The sequence below is a fragment of the Eriocheir sinensis genome, chromosome 3, assembly GCF_024679095.1.
Source record: "Eriocheir sinensis breed Jianghai 21 chromosome 3, ASM2467909v1, whole genome shotgun sequence".
Taxonomy (NCBI): domain Eukaryota; kingdom Metazoa; phylum Arthropoda; class Malacostraca; order Decapoda; family Varunidae; genus Eriocheir; species Eriocheir sinensis.
The window spans coordinates 14,398,445-14,413,444 of record NC_066511.1 but is presented as its reverse complement, the minus strand read 5'-3'; the positions used below and the strand labels follow the sequence as shown (position 1 = coordinate 14,413,444).

At 45.5% G+C, this 15,000-nt stretch overlaps 1 protein-coding gene across 1 annotated transcript in view; it reads right to left on the bottom strand.

Moving 5' to 3' along the window:
* The window catches only part of LOC127005491 (AT-rich interactive domain-containing protein 3B-like), a 132,322-nt gene that overhangs the window by 53,747 nt on the left and 63,575 nt on the right, over window positions 1-15,000 (bottom strand). The window contains exon 5 of the mRNA XM_050874398.1: window positions 3,425-3,497. Within this exon, the coding sequence (XP_050730355.1) occupies window positions 3,425-3,497 (73 nt within the window). The remainder of the gene's footprint in view (window positions 1-3,424; window positions 3,498-15,000) is intronic.

Below are 15,000 nucleotides of genomic sequence, written 5' to 3'. Positions count from 1 at the left end.
ACCACCACCACCACCACCACCACCAGGCAGCGTCGAGCAATGGCGGCTGATGATGGCAATGGTAGAAATTATTTAATTATCCTTCATTAGCCACATTAAGCCATCCAGGGACCACCGCAGCCACATCTGTCTTGCACGCTGCTCCACGGCTTGCGGTTGTGTGCTGGACAGGAAAGGAGACGGAATGAAGAGGAGGAGGAGGAGGAGGAGGAGGAGGAGGAGACAGGAAGGACGGAAAGAAGGGATGAAAAAGAGAGAGGAGGAGGAGAAAGAGCGGGGCGAAGATGAGGACGAGGACGAGGAAGAGGAAAGGAGAAGACGGAAGAATGGAGAGAAGGAATGAAAAAGAAAGAGAAGAGAGAAACAGTGATAAAGTGAGAGAGAGAGAGAGAGAGAGAGAGAGAGAGAGAGAGAGAGAGAGAGAGAGAGAGAGAGAGAGAGAGAGAGAGAGAGAGAGAGAGAGAGAGAGAGAGAGAGAGAGAGAGAGAGAGAGAGAGAGAAAGGGGACTAGAAGAGCAAAAAGGATAAAAAGGGAAGAATGGAAAGAAGGAATGATTTAGAGAGGAGGGAAAGAGACAGGAAGAGGAAGACGACGAGTAGGAGGAGAAAGGAAAGGCAGAGAGATGGAATAGACAGAAAGAGAGGAACAAAAGATACAGGAGGAGGAGGAGGAGAAGGAGGAGGAGGAGAAGGGAAGAATAGAGCAAAGTAATGATCATGACAGAGAGGAGAGAAAAAGAAGCTAAGAAAATGGAAGGAAAAGAGTTAGAGAGAGAGAGAAAAGCGAAAGAAGAGAAAGGGAAATGGAAAGACTTGAATCATGACAGCAAGCATACACAGTCACGCTTTCTCTTGTCTGCTTTTCCGTGCTTACATGCTCCTCCCTCCTCCTCCTCCTCCTCCTCCTGCGCCCTCCTCGCCAGTCATTTGTTACAGTCACGCCCAACACCACCCACGGAATTTCATATCGTGACACCCGACACCCTCCCGCCGCCCCTGTTCCTGCTGCTGATGATGTTGATGATGCTACTGCTCCCCTTCTTCCCCTGTTTCCTCCTCCTCTTCTTCTTCCACCTCCTTTTCTTTCCTTTCTTTCTTCCCCGTAAACATTGGTCAGTATAGTCAACTCTTTTTGCATTCTGAATTTTCCCGTAAGATTTCATGATTCCTTAATTCCTCCTCCTTTCCTCCTTCTACTTCTGCTTCTCTGTCTTTCCTATGGCGTGTCCTTCTCCTCCTCCTCCTCTTCCTCCTCCTCCTTCTCTTCTTCTAACACCCAGGAATATACTAATGTAATTTCTCTTTCACCCTCATTTCTATGTTCATCTAAAACTTTCTCTAAATATTTTTCTTTCTCTCATTCCTCCTCCTTCTCCTTCTCCTTCGTTTCTGTAAGGTGTCTTCCTCCTATTCCTCCTCGTCTCTCCTATTCCTCTAACCCTTTCACTAACCATTTCTCTTTCCCTTCTCCCTCCTTCCTTCTCCTCCTCCTTCATCTTCGTTTCTATAGCTTGTGTTCCTCGTCCTCCTCCTCCAACTCTTCCTCTTTCCTTTTCCTCCTCCTCACCTCTAACGTTTTAATATACTTTCCCTTTTCTCTATACTACCCGCTACCCTATAGTTTCCCTTTCTATTTTAACCTTCTCTCTTTGCCTTCCTCCTCCTCCTCCACCTCCTCCATCCCATACTCCGTTTCCCTCCCTCTCTTCTTCTTCCTTTAACCCTTTCGTAGATTTTCCATTTTCTTTATACTTCCCTTTACCTTATATTTTCTCTTCCTACGTTTTCTTTTTATTAACCTACTCTCTGTGCCCTCCTCCTCCTCCTCCTCCTCCTCCCCCTATTCCTCCTCCTCCTCCTCCTCCCCCTCCTATTCCTCTTTCCTAACCCTTCCCCGCACCAGTAAAAGAATGCCCGGCTCCCCTTCACAATAAGTCAAGAATCGAGGGTCCATTAATCTAAGCCAGCGTGAGAGAGAGAGAGAGAGAGAGAGAGAGAGAGAGAGAGAGAGAGAGAGAGAGAGAGAGAGAGAGAGTCAAGACATTGCAATATAAGTCGTTTAGGCGCCTTTCGTAAGACGGTTATATGAGGTACTTCTATGAATCATCAACGAAGAGAGAGAGAGAGAGAGAGAGAGAGAGAGAGAGAGAGAGAGAGAGAGAGAGAGAGAGAGAGAGAGAGAGAGAGAGAGAGAGAGAGAGAGAGAGAGAGAGAGAGAGAGAGAGAGAGAGAGAGAGAGAGAGAGAGAGAGAGAGAGAGAGCCCTTCCGAAAACAGTATTAGTCTAAGTAAGTAAGTAAGTTCATTGTAAGTAAGAGCAACAAACTAAAAATAAAGTAAGTAAGATAAACAAAATCCCACGTTACAATATTGTCCTACTTAAGTTCTGTTGTTTATATTATCATTATTATTATCATTATTATTATCATTACTATTATTATTATCATCATTTTTATAATTATTATCGTTCTTATTATTACATGTTGCGAGGCGTTGCGTGTTCTGCGTCTACACATATTTCTTCGATCCAGCCGGAAATGACTCGTTTATGTGTGTGTGTGTGTGTGTGTGTGTGTGTGTGTGTGTGTGTGTGTAAGGAAGGAATGTAAGTTATATGTACGTATTATTATGCTGTGTGTGTGTGTGTGTGGTTACGTCTGTCATGATACACACACACATACACACACACACACACACGCACACGCACACACACTACGGCAGCACGATCTATTACTAGTATTACGAGAGAGAGAGAGAGAGAGAGAGAGAGAGAGAGAGAGAGAGAGAGAGAGAGAGAGAGAGAGAGAGAGAGAGAGAGAGAGAAAAAATTTACGTATATGAATGAGATAATAAGCCAAGTGGAGGAAAAGTGGATGGAAGGAAAGGAAGAAAAGGAAGAAAGGAGGAAGAAAGGAGGAAAAGTGGAAGGAAGGAAAGGAAGGAAGAAGGAAGAAAAGAAAGAAAGGAGGAAGGAAGGAAGGAAGAAAGGAAGGAGGAAGAAAGAAGAGGAAGGAGGAAGAAGGGAAGGAAGGAAGGAAGGAAAGATATTAAGTGTCTCATCCACGTGTTTAGTGAAAGAAGACTTGTAACTGCATTCACCCCCTTCTCTCTCTCTCTCTCTCTCTCTAATTCACCCTTTATTTAGCTCTTTTACGCTCCTACTGTATAAAAAAAACTAACTCATTCCTTTCCCTGTAATATTTTTTAGTGTTTTTTTTTTTATTTGTCTCGTTCATAAAAAAATATCTGAACACCCAGTGAACGATAGAATAGGAAAATGAACGAAAGAATAAGAGAATACACGTTCAAAAGTATAGCTACACCACATTGTTTCGTTCCGTGTCACAATCCTTCGTGCCGTTACGGAGAGGTGGCACTAACGCAACGAGCACGCCACCGCCAGCCATCCAGTCAGTAGTACTCACCTCGCTTCTGCATGAAGGAGAAGAGCTCGTCCAGAAAGTCCTTCCTCTTCACGTCGTCGTCCAGCTCGTACAACTGGAAGGAGAAGGAAGGAATTATGTTAAGAATGTCATTATATTGGTGCTGAGTGTGTGTTATCAACCTTGTATGTTATGTGAGGACTAAAACATGTCCTAAGAATGTCGTAAGAATGATTGTCGTAACTAAAAATGTCGTACGAATGAATGTCGTAACAAAGAATGTCGTAACTAAGAATGTCGTAACTGATAATGTCGTAACTAAGAATGTCGTAACCAAGAATGTCGTAACTAAGAATGGCGTAACTAAGAATGTCGTAACTAAGAATGTCGTAACTAAGAATGTCGTAACTAAGAATGTCGTAACTAAGAATGTCGTAACTAAGAATGTCGTAACTAAGAATGTCGTAACTAAGAATGTCGTAACTAAGAATGTCGTAACTAAGAATGTCGTAACTAAGAATGTCGTAACTAAGAATGTCGTAACTAAGAATGTCGTAACTAAGAATGTCGTAACTAAGAATGTCGTAACTAAGAATGTCGTAACTAAGAATGTCGTAACTAAGAATGTCGTAACTAAGAATGTCGTAACCAAGAATGTCGTAACTAATCGTAACTAAGAATGTCGTAACTAAGAATGTCGTAACTAAGAATGTCGTAACTAAGAATGTCGTAACTAAGAATGTCGTAACTAAGAATGTCGTAACTAAGAATGTCGTAACTGATAATGTCGTAACTAAGAATGTCGTAACTAAGAATGTCGTAACTAAGAATGTCGTAACTAAGAATGTCGTAACTAAGAATGTCGTAACTAAGAATGTCGTAACTAAGAATGTCGTAACTAAGAATGTCGTAACTAAGAATGTCGTAACTAAGAATGTCGTAACTAAGAATGTCGTAACTAAGAATGTCGTAACTAATAATGTCGTAACTAAGAATGTCGTAAGAATGAATGTCGTAACTAAGAATGTCGTAACTAAGAATGTCGTAACTAAGAATGTCGTAACTAAGAATGTCGTAACTAATAATGTCGTAACTAAGAATGTCGTAACTAAGAATGTCGTAACTAAGAATGTCGTAACTAAGAATGCCGTGACTAAGAATGTCGTAACTAAAAATATCGTGACGGGTTCAAAAATACTCCGCCTGAAAATAAAGATGAAAGAAGCTGTTAACATGAAGCAGTAAACTGAAAAAAAAAAAGGAACAGGTTACAATTAAACTTTAAACTACAACTGTCGTAACTAAAAAATATATCCTTGTTAAATGTATCGCAGCTAAAAATATCGCAACTGCCCCAAAAAATACTCCACCAGGAAATAAAAAATAAAAAGATAAACAAAAAACAATAAAAAAATAAATAAATAAAAAGATGAAAAAAAACGTAAAACTGAAACTGACTTACGAATTTCGGACGCTTCAACAGACAGACAGACAGACAGACAGACGACTCTCACAACCTGCCCCTCGCCTCACATCGCCTCTCAGTACCTAAACATGCTAAACCAAGCGAGCCGGCAACTCCCTCCCCAGCAGATCCCCACCGAGTAACCATGATCCCCCCCTCCCAATCCCCCCCCTTCCCCCCCCCCCCGCCCCCCAGTGCCCCGCGGCGGCGTCGGTGCTCCATCAGGCCGCCGCGACGGGGATGAATTACTGCAATAATTACCATGATATCAACATTACTGCCAGCGCGCCGCGGGAGGCCAACACTGTGGGTTTATCCGCTGATTAAACCGCCAATATGTCAGGTGTGTATGTGTGTGTGTGTGTGTGTGTGTGTGTGTACGTACAGCAGCAGGGATGAAGGAGCTGCGCGTGGCGGCGGCTGTCACGCCCGTCAGCCGCCCGCTGCGCGCCACACTTCATAATTGTTTCTGCGCCGCGCACGCTGACCCGCCCCGCCCCGCCCCGCTCCGCCCCGCCCCGCACAGGTGTAGCGCTTGCCTGAAGAGTGAGTGGCCATCATCCGCCTGAGGGGGGGGGGGGGGAAGAGCAGGTAAAGGGAATGAAGCGGCAGAAGAAAAGGGATGGAAAGATAAAGGGTGTGAGGGAGAATGGAAGGAAGGGGAGAGGCTAAAAGAGGGGAATAGGATGTAGTAAGGCCTGAGCAAAGAGCAGGTTAATGGAAGAAGCGGAAAAAGGAAAGTGGAAGGATAACCAGAGAAACGAAAAATGGAAGAAAGAAGAGAAGAATTAAAGAGAGGAGAATAAGACATGGTAAGATTTGAGAGAGGAACGAGTTAGGGAGGAGGGAAGAAGAGGAGAAGGAAATGGGAACGAACAAGGGCGTACTAAAGAATGGAAGGAGAGGAATGAAGGGAATAAGAGAGGTGAAAATTGGAAATGGTAAGGGATTGGGAAAAGAAACAATACACCCCATCGACTCGGGGAAAGAGAAGGATAGGGAAGGATGGGGAAGGAATGGTCGGTGAAGGAGGATGAAGGATGGAAAGTAGGAATGAAAAGGGAGGCGGTAGACGAAGGGTGTTGAAAAAAAAGATGAAATAAAGGTAAGGAAGGATGGAAGGGAAAGATTGAGTCATCAACACGAACCTACCTGACGAAGGGAAGGAAAAGAAGGAAGAGAAAGGAAAGGAAGGAGGAAAAGGGAGAAGGGAAAGGAGGAAAAAGAGAAGGAAGAAAAGGGAGAAGGGAAAGGAGGAAAGAGAGAAGGAAGAAAAGGAAGGAGGGAAAAGAGGACGGGAGAGACAGAAGGGGAGAAGGGAAACATGGAAACATGGAAACATGGAAATGCAGGCAACAGAAAGCCTATTGGCTCATTACGAGGTCGCCCGCTTGGGTGATTTAATCTGCTCGACCGCCACTTGGGGCTTGGTGAGCAGATGAAAGCACCTCGATATTGAGGAGCAGATGGAAGCCCCTCGTTATTCAGTTTACTCCCGACGCAGCGAAATGACGGTCGATTCTATATTTGAAGGAGTTGATGGTATTCGCATTTACTACTTCTGTGGGAAGATTGTTCCAGTGGCGGATGACTCGGTTTGAAAAGAAACTCCTTCCAATGTCTGTGTTACATCGACTCGACTGAATGGGTAAACCGTTATTTCTAGTTCTTGAGTTGGTTTGCAGTTCAAAGAATTTGGAGTAATCGACGTTATTGAACTTTTTTAGATACTTGAAGACTTGAATCATATCCCCTCGTAGGCGTCTTTTCTCCAATGTAAAGAGATTGAGTCGCTTGAGTCGTTCCTCGTACGGTTGAGCCCTGAAGGTTGGAATCATCTTTGTGGCGCGTCGTTGAATCCTTTCCAGTAAAGCAATGTCCTTTCTGTAATTGGGAGACCAGAACTGCACTGCATACTCGAGGTGCGGTCTTACCATGGAATTATACAAGGATAGCATCACGTCTGGTGTTTTACACTCGAAGTTCCTCGCTATGAACCCGAGCATAATGTTGGCCTTGTTGTATGCTTTTTTACAGTGATTCGCGTGTTTCAGGTCACTGCTGATAGTGACTCCAAGAGAGAGAAGAGAAAGAAGGAAAAGAAGGAAGAGAAAAAGGGAAAGGAGGAAGGAAGAGAAGAAAGGTGAAAAGGGAAAGGAGGAAGGAAGAGAAGGAAACGGAGGAGAAGAAGTAAAGAGAGAAGAAAGGGAAAAAGAGGAGAGGAGGAGAAAGAAAGGAAAAGGGGGAAGGAAGGGAAGGAAGAAAAGTAAAGTGAAAAGTGGAAGGAGGAAGGAAGAAAAAAGAAAATAAGAAGGGAAAGGAAAGAAGAAATAATGTATCAAATAAAGAAGAAAGACAACGAAGGAGAATAAGATTTACTTCCTTATGATTTATTTCCTTTGCGGGTTAAAGTCTTGCATGCGTAGAAGAAGAATGGGGAGGGGGGAAGGAGGGAAGAGGAAGAGGAGGAGGAGAAGAAATATATACGGAAGAGAGAAGAAAAGGAAAGATAAAAGGAAGAAAGAAGAATAGAACACACACACACACACACACACACACACACACACACACACACACACGCTCAAGGCACAAGTAGGAGTCAAGGTCGCTTTGCCAACATTCCGGTGGGAGGCAAAAACCCGCTCATCTCCAGCAGAAAGGGGGGCGGGGGGGAGGGGAGGGGAGAGGGAAGGGGAGAGGGAAGAGAGTTAAGAGGGAGTCCTAAGGGGGTGCGGTAGGCTGGTTGGGAAGGGGAGAGAAGGAAAGGAGGGAGAGAGTGAGAGATAGTGGAAGTGAAGGGTGAGAGAGTGAGAGAGAGGAAGTGTACAGTGGAGGGAGAAGAGAGAGAAGAGAGAGAACGGGAGGAAAGAGAAGTGTATCGTGAAGGGAGAGAAGAAGAAAGGGAGAGATTGCAGAGAAGGGAGTGCATCTTTTGAAGGAAGAAGAAAAGGAGAGAGAGATGGGAAGGGAGAGAAGGGGAAGGGGAAGAGAAGCAGAGAGAGTGGCAGGAAAGGGAGGTGCATCGTAGAGGAAGGGGGAGAGAAAGGGAAGAGAAGGGAGAGAAGGGGAGGAGGTAAAGAAGGGGAGAAAGAGTAAGTGAAGGGGTGGTGAAGGGAAGGATCCAAGGGGGGGAAGGGGTTTGCTGAGACATAGGGAAGAGTGAAGGGGAGGAAGAAGGAGGAGAAGGGAAAAGGGAAATGGGAAAGAGGAATGGGAGACAGAGAGGATGCAAGGTAACACACACACACAAAAAAAATAATAATAATAGACAAATAAACAAACAAACAAACAAACAAGAGTGGGAGGAAAAAGTCGTCTTCAAACTGATAGTAAATAATATAAGTGGAATGAAAGAGAAAAAAAAAATGAGAGAGAGAGAGAGAGAGAGAGAGAGAGAGAGAGAGAGAGAGAGAAGGGAAAGCTCACGTGATGATCAAAACAAGATATTATCAAGAGACCCATACACACTAACAGCGCCTTAGGGTCGATACCTCTACCCCCCCCTCCCCCCAACCCCCCCCTCCCCCTTCCCCCCACCCACCACCACCACCACCACCACCTGACCTTTCCATACAGATGAGGGTCACCTTTTTAATGAGCAGGTAACCGCTCACCTTATAGACAGTGATCGGGGGATGTTAATATGTTCGTGTGTGTGTGCGGGGGGTGGGGGGCGGGGGGTGTACGTGTGCGTGTGGGGGGAAGGGGGGGGGTTGTGTGTGTGTGTGTGTGTGTGTGTGTGTGTGTGTGTGTGTTATACTCTTTAATATATATAAACGCACACACACACACACACACACACACACTCTTTTCTCTTTACTTTCTCTCTCTCACTCACTCACACTCACTCACTCACTCACTCACTCTCTCTCTCACACACCTGTTATTCCCTTTCTATACAGGTAACCCCAACTCGTCTTCCCACGTGGGCCCAAAACACCTTTAGGGATGACCAAGTTACCTGTGGCCTCTATGAGTAAGCCCCCTCCCCCTCCTCCCTCACCCACCCACCCCTCACATGTACCCTGAGGCGTTTTGGGTAGGAATCGCATTTGAATTCCGTAAGTGAGGGAGAGTTTGAAGGGAGTCTCGGGGAATCATATAAGCTGGGGATTAGTATATAGCGGGTCGGCTGGGTGGGGAGGGAGAGAACGGACGGATGGCGGTGGTGATGGTGTTATGGCATATGGAAGACCTAGACGAGAAGAAGAAACCTAAAGAAAACATATATGAATACTCTTACGAAACTGAACACGATGAAGACAGAGAAGTTAAGTCACGAAGAAGACAAATAAAGTTGAGTTAAAGAAGTTATAGAAGTTACGAAGACGTTCAAAGGCGAGAAACAATTTGGGTAAGCTGAAACTAGACAAGTGAGACGGAAAAGGTGAATAAGAACGATTTAAAACTAGAAACATTTAATTCTACCAAACGAAAATATAGACACGAAGTTGAATTAGCGAGAAGCTTTTCGGGTGGAAGCTTCTGGGTGAGTTGAAACAGAAACAAGTGAAAAACGGGAAGAAGGAGACTGAATTAGCCAGCCTCCAACCAACCACCACCACCACCACTACCATCATCATCTACCGTCTATATAAGGGCAAGGAAGGGCTACCATATGGCTGTTTGTATACCTCCTGTCGGGAATAGTGGGGAGGGGGGGCTTCATGAGACGGCTGGCCATTACACGAAGAACACGCATCGTCGTACACACCGTGGCCAGATTATCGTACTCAGAGCATAGTATTTACAGGTTTCTGACGCCTAACTATTGCCAAGAAACATCAGGATCTAACTCTTTTAACGGTAACTATAAATGAGTTTCGTTATGGAGCCCAGAAGACAGTTTTGGGGTAGGAAGTCGGGAAATATAAGCGGCTGAGTACGATAATCTGGCAACGTTGGACTCGTACAGGAAGGAACACAGACAGACGTGCCGATAAACAACGTATCTCTGCATAGCGTAATTCTGCATAGCGTAACTCTGCATAACGTAACTCTGCATAACATTGATAATACACGAAAAACACTTATTGTCGTATTGCTAGGAACACTAACGAACTAACTAGACACAACGTAAGTTTGCACCATAACATTGTCGTCTTTCCTAGAACAGAAGGGCAAGTTAAAAAAAAGAATGATGAACTGCAATGAGATGTAGCACCGTAAAAAAGAAAGAATAGATACAAACAGATGAGACGCAAAGCACACAACTTACACTATACATGATAACGTTGAATTCTTTCCTAGGACAGAACGAGAGGTGATAAAAATAATCTGCCATGTCATGTAACCCCGTAAAAAAGAGAGAATGAGTCCCAACCATTAGAATTAACCCATTCAGTTTAAGTAAGGCGTTTTCTCACTCACCCTCTGCCATTGTTTTCCTTTATTGTAACCCCGTAAAAAAGAGAGAATGAGTTCCAACCATTAAAATTAACCCATTCATAAGGCGTTTTCACCACCTCCCGGCATTTGTAACCCCGTAAAAAAGAGAGAATGAGTTCCAACCATTAAAATTAACCCATTCAGTTTAAGTAAGGCGTTTTCTCACTCACCCTCTGGCATTGTTTTCCTTTATTGTAACCCCGTAAAAAAGAGAGAATGAGTTCCAACCATTAAAATTAACCCATCCAGTTTAAGTAAGGCGTTTTCTCACTCACCCTCTGGCATTGTTTTCCTTTATTGTAACCCCGTAAAAAAGAGAGAATGAGTTCCAACCATTAAAATTAACCCATTCAGTTTAAGTAAGGCGTTTTCTCACTCACCCTCTAGCAATGTTTTCTTTTATTGTAACCCCGTAAAAAAGAAAGAATGAGTTCCAACCATTAAAATTAACCCATTCAGTTTAACTAAGGCGTTTTCTCACTCATCCTCTGGCATTGTTTTCCTTTATTGTAACCCCGTAAAAAAGAGAGAATGAGTTCCAACCATTAGAATTAACCCATTCAGTTTAAGTAAAGGCGTTTGCTCACTCACCCTCTGGCATTGTTTTCCTTTATTGTAACCCCGTAAAAAAGAGAGAATGAGTTCCAACCATTAGAATTAACCCATCCAGTTTAAGTAAGGCGTTTGCTCACTCACCCTCTGGCATTGTTTTCCTTTATTGTAACCCCGTAAAAAAGAGAGAATGAGTTCCAACCATTAAAATTAACCCATTCAGTTTAAGTAAGGCGTTTTCTCACTCACCCTCTGGCATTGTTTTCCTTTATTGTAACCCCGTAAAAAAGAGAGAATGAGTTCCAACCATTAAAATTAACCCATTCAGTTAAAGTAAGGCGTTTGCTCACTCACCCTCTGGCATTGTTTTCCTTTATTAATAGCGCACAGGATGAGAGGAGTGACATACCCTTCCTCATATTATCTATCCTTATCTTATCACTTCCTCCCCCTCGTTAGTCTGCTCCCACCCCGCCCCATCAAGCCTGTGTACAAGTCCTGCCCCGCCCCGCCCCGAAGCCTGACCCATCCAACAGCCTGACCCGTCCCTCTCAGCCCCGTCTCTGCGCCCCGCCCCGCCCCGCCACAGCATCAGCCACGCCCCGGTACCGAACCTTCCTCCTCCTACTCCTTCCTCTTCTTCTTCTTCTGCCTCCCCCTTCCTCCTATCCCTCCTCCTCCTCCCCATCCCCTTCCTCCTCCTCCGCCTCCGAGTAATGTACAATTTTCATATTCATGCGCCGCCATCGCGCCCAAATTATGACTGTTTTGATAATGCCTCGATCACTATAACTTACAGGCGCGGGACATTAACGATTGAGCCGCGGGAGAGAGAGAGAGAGAGAGAGAGAGAGAGAGAGGACGGTAGAGGTTGTGGTGGCGGCGGCAGCAGCATACACTGGTGGCGTCGAGTTCCTTCCTCTCTCTCGCTCTCTCGCTCGTCTGACGCTGAAGAAAAATGGACTTCGCCGCCACTTCGAGTTCACCGCCTGTGACCTCCCCCCTCTCCCCTCTCCTCCCATTTCCCCCCTCCCCTTCTTCTCCCCTCCCTTCCGTGTGTCCACATTAAAAACAATACCCCATACTCCACCAGAAAATAAAAATAAAAAGATAAATAAAAAAAACATTAAAATAAACAAAAATATTAAAAAACTAAAAAGATGAAAAAAAAACGTAAAACTGAAACACACATTGGAAGAAGCAGACCCCCAAAAAATTCGGCCAAAATGTTCCTCTTAATAGAAAACCAACCAGCAAACAGTCCCCCCTATTAGATAACCAGAATAAAAACGCCGAAAACTTTTAAGAGCCAACCCCGTAACCAATCCTCACATCCCCCTTAGAAGAAATGGTCCAAAAAAACGCCCAAAACTCTCCCCACTCTTTTCCACGCCAAGTCAAAATAAAAATCCGCCCAAAAATTATGAAGAATAACTATACCCGATACACCTCCTCAACCCGTCCCCCCGCGCCAGCTCCTAAAATAATCAATCCAAAAACCGCCCAACTGAGGAAGTCTTCATAAAAAAAACCGCCCAACCCCTCTCCCCCTTTCCCCCGCCAACAAGTCTAAATAAAAAGCCGCCCCACCACCACAATGAAGAATGGCTCCCGACGCGGCTGATGGATACGCCCGTCTCGCCCGCGTAATGAGATGTCGGAATTAAAGAATGCTTGATTGGTCCCGATAAGACTCCTTCCCCCTGCCCCTGCCCCTGCTGCCCCGTCCTCCCTACCTCTGCTTATTCTTCCCTTATTCTTCTAACCTTCTTTCACTCTCTCCATTTCTTTCCTCTTTACACAACCAACCACGTATGTCTTTCTATATTTATTCATCTTTCTATCTATTTATCTTTCTCTCTTTCCTTCATTACTCTCCTCATCCTATGCCTTCTCCTTTGCACCTCTCCTATCCCCTCTATCCTTCTTCTCTCTATCACTATCTCCCTTCACTCTCTTCCCCCCCGTCGCCCCTGCCCCGTCCCGCCGCCTCCGCCACCAGCATCATTACCATCGGATAATTAGGCAATCGGACCCCGGGACGCCCGCCGCTCCCAGCCAATCCAAACACGGTATTTTATTGCCCCCTGTTGGGATGGGACAGATGAGGTAACCCGATGATGCTTCCTTTGCTGCTGAGGAGGGGCTGCCCATACCACCACCACCACCACCACTTCCATCACCACTACCAACACCAACACTACCCTCACCACCGCAATCTCTATCACCACTACTACCACCACAGCCACCACTATCATCATCATCGCCGGGAAATATGGTGATGATGATGAGGAGGAGAAAGAAGGAAGCGGAGAAGAAAATCAAAGAGAAGGATGGGAGGAGGAAGACAGAGAAAAGAAGAAAGAGGAAGGGAAAGGGGAGGAGGAGGAGGAGGAAGTAGAGAAAGAGCATCACCATCATCTCCACCAACACCATCACCACCACCAACACCATCACCACCACCAACAGCATCATCACCACTAACACCATCATCTCCAGCATCATCACCATCACCACCACCAACACCATCACCCGAGAGCCATCACCTTCGCTATCGCCACCTCCATCACCACCGCCCATATCGTTGTCTGTTCCCCTCCTTTCACCCTCCTCCTCCTCCTCCTCCTTCTCCTCCTCCTTCACCTCTTCATCCTCCTCGTCATCTTCTCTTTCCTTCACTCTCCTCTACCTATTTCTCTTCATCCAACTCACCTTCCTCATTGTATTCTCTTCTTTCGCCAACTGAGAATATTTTTATCCTTCCATTCATCTTGTCCATCTGTTCTTGCTCTCCTCCTCCTCCTCCAGCTCCTCCTCCTCTTGTGGATAGTTCAAGCACTTCGCACGCGGGGGGAGGGGGGCGGGAGCGCAGGGAGGGGCCGGGGGGGGGGGGGGGGGGGGGGGCATCAACACAACGTATACCAACACACGAAGTGACATGGAATCGAAAACCAACACCCGAACACACACCACAAAAGGGAGTGACTGTGTGCTGGTGTACGCGCATGCTAATTAACGAGGAGGAGGAGGAGGAGGAGGAGGAGGAGGGGTGAGATGAGGAGGAGGAGGACGGATGCAAGAAGATAGTGGCTGGTGGTGGATGCAGTGAATGTGTGTGTGTGTGTGTGTGTGTGTGTGTGTGTGTGTGTGTGTGTGTGTGTGTGTAGGAAGGGGCGGGCGGGAGGGCGGGGATGCCAGGCTGAGGGATGGGAGAGGAGCATGCGAAGGGAACATTTGTCAATCAAGAAGTCAGTGATGCTGTTCAACCCTCCCCCCCCTTCACCCTCTCTCTCTCTCTCTCTCTCTCTCTCTCTCTCTCTCTCTCTCTCTCTCTCTCTCTCTCTCTCTCTCTCTCTCTCTCTCTCTCTCTCTCTCTCACACATTCACACACATACACACACACACACACACTCTCTCTCTCTCTCTCTCTTTCCCTCCTCCCTTTCCCTTTCCTTCTCGTCCCCCCCCCTCCTCCTCCTCCTCCTTGCACTAATGACTTACAACGCATGCAACAAGTTGTTAACAAATAACGCACGTCTGTGGCCAGATATCAGCATCCACGCATTAATTCAGAAGAGAAGGAGGAGGAAGAGGGGGAGGAGGACGAGGAAGGGAGAGAGAGATAAAAGCAGGGAGAGTTATTGAGCCGAGAGAGAGAGAGAAGGAAGAAAGGAAGCAAGCAAGCAACCAAGTAAGGAATGAAGGCAAGAAAGAAAGGATGGAATAAAAAAGAAAAAGAAAGAAGAAAGGAAGAACAGAAAAGAAAGAAAAGAGAGAGAGAGAGAGAGAGAGAGAGAGAGAAACAAGTGTACATGTGTGTTTTGCAGGCAGTGGAAGGGATGAAGGAACGAAAGAAGGGAGATGGGAGTGAAAAAAAATTGAAGAAGAGAAGAGAGGAAGAAAAAGCAAGCGGGTACAGGAGGTGGAAATGAAAGAGTAAGTGAATAGTGACGGAAAAGAGAGACGGACGAAGAAGGAAACGATATATATAGACGAATAGAAACGAGACTTTGGCCTTGGAGAGCTTTACTAATGAATGTGATGTTGTTAAATATAGTATACAGAGAAATTTAATGCAGGGAGATTACTGTCACCACCCTCATTATCACCATCATTATCACCACCACCACCACCACCCCCACCACCACTACGACCATTATCAATACCAAGATGAGAGTTAAACCTACTAGTCACTGAAATGTCTTAAAACAAC